We start from the raw sequence: 6,294 nt of genomic DNA, 5'->3' as shown, positions 1-6,294 counted from the left end.
GCTTTCTCTTTGTGTGTATGTGTGCACACGTGACTGTAACATTTCACAATAAGACGCTAAAGATAGACATACTGTATCTATTCCAAAGTTACTTCCCTCTGTATGTGTCTATTTCATTCATTTGTTCCTCTGCCATAACAATAATAAAAAACCCTGTCCAACTGAAAAGAGGTGTTTAATTGTTTTATTTTTACACATTTTTAGATGAAGCAGTGGTTTTAAACTGTTTTGGTGTCACAATTATATTTCTGGAAATGACTCAAAGCGACTGGCAGACACACAAACACAGGATGTGGCCACATATATCACTCTAAACAAGTACAAAACCTATCAAACACACATATCTGGAAGCCATTTTGAGCAAATACTGCAAATATGTTAGAGACTGATTTGATATAATGATCATTGTGTCAACATCTACAACATGTTCGTTACTTAGTTTGTTATTACATGGTTCATTAATAGGCCGGATAAGATTAACAACCCACTTGGGTTGACGTTTTGGTACATTTTGATTAACATTTAGTTATTTTCATAAGCATCAAATCAAAAGTGACGACCTGCTGACTGCAGATCAAGACAGTAAAAAACGTTGTTTACTGTCTGATGTTGTTTCCTCAGCAGATTTCATTTCATGATTATTTTAGAAAATCTGCTATAATTTGTATTCAGCTCAGTCATAGAGGAGAAAAGCAGCGGAATGATATCAGTAAATGGGACGTGGTAGCGCTTAAGATGCAGAACAGCCGATCTTACCACAACAAAGTTGGCCTTCTCATTATGTATGAACTCTGTGTTGTCAGGTAGAGCAAAGCAGTCTGTTTCCCAGACAGAGTTAAGTCAGGGCATGCTCCCCCACACACTGCCTCCAAGAGCAGAGACATGCCACTTACCAAATGTCACATGACAGACTTCAAAATAAAGCTCTTGCATAACCATGAGGGCCTGGAAGCAGAGAGTCTGTTTACAATGATCCAGTCTGAAGCTGGATGACTTTCTGTGGGTGTCCGTGTGTGTGTGTGTGTGTGTGTGTGTGTGTGTGTGTGTGTGTGTGTGTGTGTGTGTGTGTGTGTCTCCATGCCCCCAAACATCTCTCACATCTTATCCCCTCTCTCCTGATGTGCATCAGCTGAGCACAGCATGGTTGTTGCACTTGTTTATTACAAAGCGCACTGTCTGATTCTAAAACATTACTTTAGCCACAACAACATGAAAAAGCACCGTTTGGAGCCAAAGAAACCAAGAGAAGCCGTGTTCTGAGGGCCTGTTTTACAAATATATATTCTCATTTACACACTCACTAATGTGGCGGAGGTGAGAGGTTACATACGTCCAGGAGTTCTATTCAAACACACACACATTCCCAGTCCCAGCACTGAGCCTCAAAATCAACACAACACAGCATGTATTATACCAAATATTCTTTATTTCTCAGGGTATAAAACTTCTGTACAAACACGTCTTTCTGTGACTGACGTCCCGGGTTAAACAGAGCATTCACAGTGAGCAGATTGCAGCAGCGTCCTCTCTGTGACAATGTTTGTACGTGCAGGAAAAATGAAAACACGTTTCATGTTTCACCCAGCCTGACTGGCTTGGTTTTTCTAAGAGATGTTCTCAGCTGGTGTCCCATGTGAGTGAGCTCAGGTGTGCTTTGGGGGGTATCAACCTCAATAAAATAATTAAGTCTCAAGAATGAACCGCTCTGTCTTTTTTTCCGCAGGCTGTTTGCTTTTGTTTAAACACAGTGAACTTTCTTGTGCAATCAACAATTAGGAATATGAGGGTATTTAGTGTCACGTAAAGGCTATTAAAAACTGATTTTAGTGATCTTACAGTGATCTGAGGCCATTTTCATACAGAAAGAGTTTTATCTGATTTGGATGGTTGTCATATCTTCACTTTAAATCCTGCAATGCTAAACACACTAACTGAAGCAAAATCACCTGTACAGGTAACCTGCAGTACACCTGTTTTTTTATTCACTGTTGTCCCATTCCAACACCAAATTAATCACAATAACTTAAATCTCACATACTCATATTGTCCAATAGCAAAATCAATCACAAGCACACATCCAGGCTTTGCATCCGCCCCAAACACAGAGCGCGAAACGTTTCCGTCTAACCTTCGAGAAAACACTGACTTTGGAGAACAACACTCACTATCATATCTCCTCTCTGACTCTCTGTACACAATAGGTCACTTTCAGAGATCCATCTGTTCAACATTACAGAGCCATTTATCTGTCATACAGGACATACACTGCTGTGAATCAGTCAGCCTGCTCTTCTTCTGCAAACATTACAGCAGGACTGTGTAACCTTTGAAATGACAAATAACACAATCTTAGTCTGAACATGTAAAAAGTAAAAATACACACTTTTTCAATTTGTTAACACAACAATTTCAATTTGACGGCTGCAGCCTGACCTGGTCTCTGTGAAGTGTAGTGTGACATATGACCTCTCTGTCTAGTGGTGTTATTGTTTTAGGACTTAATATTATCGCATAAATATCACTTGTGCTCAAGAAAACTCACATGGATTCACTTTAAAGGATTACAGCCTGGGCTTCATTTGGCAGGTGTTATAGGCCAAAGCAAAAAGATGGAGCCATCCTCAAATACTGAAACATGCAAGTTATTGTTTTCTGTCATGACTGACGGATATGGTTCATGCAGGTTTAAATGTATTAAAATTAATAGTTTAATACGGGTTTATATTCTTCATTAGTACAGATGCAGGCCACGGTCATACTGTACATCCGAACAAAACAACTGTGATGAGAAACTTGCCATGTTTTCTATAAATTATACATGTAAGTCTGATAAAAACCTGACAGAGGAAACGCCAGCTATCATAAGGGTCTGCGTGACCTTTACCCTACTTCAATCCGCCATCAGCCAGGCCTGCACACAAACACCAAGACAAGCAACTTATTATGCCTTTTCCCCTGCAGGAACACAATGCATTTGCTGAGTAAAACATCGACACAGTGAAGCCATTCAGCCACTGTTGTAACATCTTCAGCAGAAAACTACCAAACAGCTCTAGTAATCTACAAATCAGGAGTCACAGTTTTACACTCTGGCCTGAACTCAACATGACAAAACATTTCCAGCTGAGATGCACTTTTGATGAAGTTCTCAGATTCCTCTTAGAGAGCAACGCCATTTTAGCAGAAAAAGTTGGTGGTGAACCAAATGTTGGTGCCAGTATAAAGCTGTAGTTGTGTGAATCCTAGAAATGTTTAAAAGAGAGTAGTTAAGTAATTGGAAATATTCCACAGATGTCTACAGACGTCTAGACTACTAATCCTCCTCTGACTGTATGAGTGCTGGCAGTCTTAGTCTCAGTTTGCATTAACTAAGCAGAAAACACTGCATGAAAGCCAAACTGCAAACATTTTGTTTAACTTCAATTTAAGATTGATTGAATGTGAGGGCACACCACAGCTCGCTCTGCTCAGGTCACACCAGTAGAGAACTGACTTTGAACAACAGACCAGAAGAATGTGATGCTAGAAAACTCTTTGATCAGACAAACTGCTTCACTTTCATATAATTAACAGGGATTTCACTCTGCACACTCCTGCGCAGTATTGTTGTCGAGCTTTTCAGAACATCATCAGACACACAGGATTCAAATAACTGGTGTGACTTACCTAAACAGTGAACATGTGAAGGTGTTTGGCCCTGATAGGTGTTCAGGTCATAGTTTGATTTAAGAACAGTGAGAGTTAAAATCCTTTTTTTGTCCTTTATGTCTGATCAGTATGAATGATTAGGATGCATGTGCACTGAATAATGACATATCTGCTTTGAATCCGCAACAGACCCTTTTTCCTGTCTGCTGCAGAGACACTAACACAAAGACCCCCTCTGGAGAGAAATAGTTTTCAGTGATTGGGTTTTGCTCTTGTTTTAGTAACTACAACGTACAAAGGAAGGTGTGGCAATTCAGTGTTTGACAGCCACACATGCTGTGTTTTACTTTGCCTTTTTATTTCTGCTTTACACCATACAGAACTCAGTCTAGTGGAGAGAGAGCAGGCTGCAGAGACAGAAAGGTGGAAGTGAGCAGTGTAATAAAGCAGAATATCATATTTTAAGTGATAAGGAACAAAAGCCAAGCAACAAACATGATGAATCAAACCATAGTTCATAACTAGTAAGTAAAGATTTAAGTGAATATGTACATAGTTCAAACTTCACAGTCTCAGATACCCAGTTGCATTGAAAAGCTAAGAAATAAACCCATCTTTTGTTTCTGCTCAGGTTGGTCTGAGTGACTTTCTTGGAACAAACCCTCACAGACAAATAGCTGAGTCCATTTTGTAAATTTAAAAAAAAAGCACTTGGTTGATCTAATTCTGTTAAGTGCTCACACTCAATGCTGTGTAAGTGTCTGGAAAGATAATGAGATCCAATGACGAGTACAAATATCTCAAACCAATGTACTATTTGCCTGCCTTGCATCTTGTGCCTGCAGATGCAAGTTACTGGTTGACAGGAGGAACATTTCAGATCCTGGTGTCTTAAGTATTAGACTGAATTCTTTCTTGGCATGTGAAAAGGACTTCCTCTACAGAAGTCACTACAGTGGGCAAAGTTGTGGCTTGTGTAATAATGTGACCATGATGACAAGAAGAAAACACTATAATTACAAAATGTCTCCTTGCCTGATTAAGGTCAAGCGCTAACCAGTCTACGGTCCACCGCCACAGTACAAAGATTTTTTTAACCAAACCACATTAATACCGTGCAGATTATACAGTCCTTCAGCACTAATGTGGAACTGATGAGGGTGATGAACAATAAGAGCTACTGATGGAAATCTGACTCTGGCATACGATGTTGCTTCTTTAGTAAGGATACAACTTGCTTTTACAGAGAAACATTACTTGTTCTCATCACAAGGACATTCAGACAGTCTTGTTTCATTGCTCGGCATCATTTGCTTGTACAGAGATATGCGGTAGGCATCAGTCTGCAATTACTTCTGAAAATCTCACTGAAGTAAAAAAAACAAGATGTTATTTTTGATCAAGGCAAGAATGGTTTTTAGCCACGTGGGGACATAAGATATGAGCCTACGGCCTGAGGCAGGACATAAAGAAAATCACACTGAAAAACAAGCCAGACTCCATCAGATTAGGTTTATAGGCTGTGCTACAGCAAACTGAGCATGTGACCAGGATAAAAATATTAGCTGCTCAATATAATAAGTTCTTTTATTGAAGCAACAATGCTCCAAGCTACAAAAAGAAGCTCTAAAATCAACAACGGGCTGGATTTTTTGACGAACTTCTGACTGGTGATCATGTCTGAATAAGAAAATCCAACATTACTTCTTCTTTTCAGTTTAGTTTCTAATCATGAGTGCTGACAACCAGACCAACACTAGAAACAAGTTAGAAAAAGGACAGAGTTTAGAAGCAGTTTCATTGAAGTCGCTTACAGTAACAAGTACAGTCTGCAGAGAGTCAAGTTCCCTTCCGGTCCACAGAACAAGGCTGCATAAATCCAGGCTATCTTAGGAAGGTTTTTACAGAATAAACATTATTCCATGTTATGTGTTAGACACAGATGTGAAAATCAGAGTTCCTGCTCTTGTTCAGACCTCTCTACTCATAAACAACGTCGTCATATCCACCATGACAAGGAGAAGGTCATCTCAGAAAAGTCTTTGTCCCAGTTGAACTCCAGGAGAGGCAGCTGTGCCTCCTCCTGCAGAGAGCTCATACTGGAGGCAGGTTAAGATTAAAACCGGGTTAGAAAAAGGACACAGCAGCACTGCTGTACTTTCAGAGCAGGTTCTGCAAGAACCTGGATGGGCTCAGTAGTAAATCTCATCCATGATAAGACTAAAACCCCTCTCTGGACAAAAACAAAAAGTCTAAACACTTTAGATCTGTGACAGTCTTACTTTGGTTCCCAGCCCCAGTCCAGTCGAGGTCCTGCTCAACATCAGGCTCCATTAGAGAGAATCCCACACTGAGAGCAAGTCAAGAAAGAACCCAAACCCAGCTCATCATTGGCAGCTCTGCTCTAGGCCACGCAGCAGTACCTTTTCCACCAGGACTTGGATAGACTCTTCATCTTGTCCGGTGTCTGCCTTTGCTTTTTTCGCCGTTTCTGTTTCCCTCTCGTGTGCTTATGGGAGCTGTTCTGCAGACTGGCCAGTATGGCCGTGTCAAACACTTCCTTCAAATTTTTTTGGGTCAGCGACGAGCACTCCATGTAGGCCACTGCTCCAATCTCCATGGCACAGTCCATGGCATCTGCTGGCT

At 40.5% G+C, this 6,294-nt stretch overlaps 1 protein-coding gene across 1 annotated transcript in view; it reads right to left on the bottom strand.

Annotated features, from left to right (window-relative positions):
• Nucleotides 1-3,775: 3,775 nt before the first annotated feature.
• rhoua (ras homolog family member Ua) overlaps nt 3,776-6,294 on the bottom strand; it is a 5,540-nt gene continuing 3,021 nt past the window's right edge. The window contains exon 4 of the mRNA XM_070836672.1: nt 3,776-6,294. This exon is cut by the window's right edge and continues 40 nt beyond it. Within this exon, the coding sequence (XP_070692773.1) occupies nt 6,053-6,294 (242 nt within the window). The 3' untranslated portion in view covers nt 3,776-6,052.

This window comes from Pempheris klunzingeri, chromosome 1 (assembly GCF_042242105.1).
Source record: "Pempheris klunzingeri isolate RE-2024b chromosome 1, fPemKlu1.hap1, whole genome shotgun sequence".
Taxonomy (NCBI): domain Eukaryota; kingdom Metazoa; phylum Chordata; class Actinopteri; order Acropomatiformes; family Pempheridae; genus Pempheris; species Pempheris klunzingeri.
Note: the sequence above shows the minus strand (reverse complement) of the source record. Positions and strands in the feature narration are given on the sequence as shown.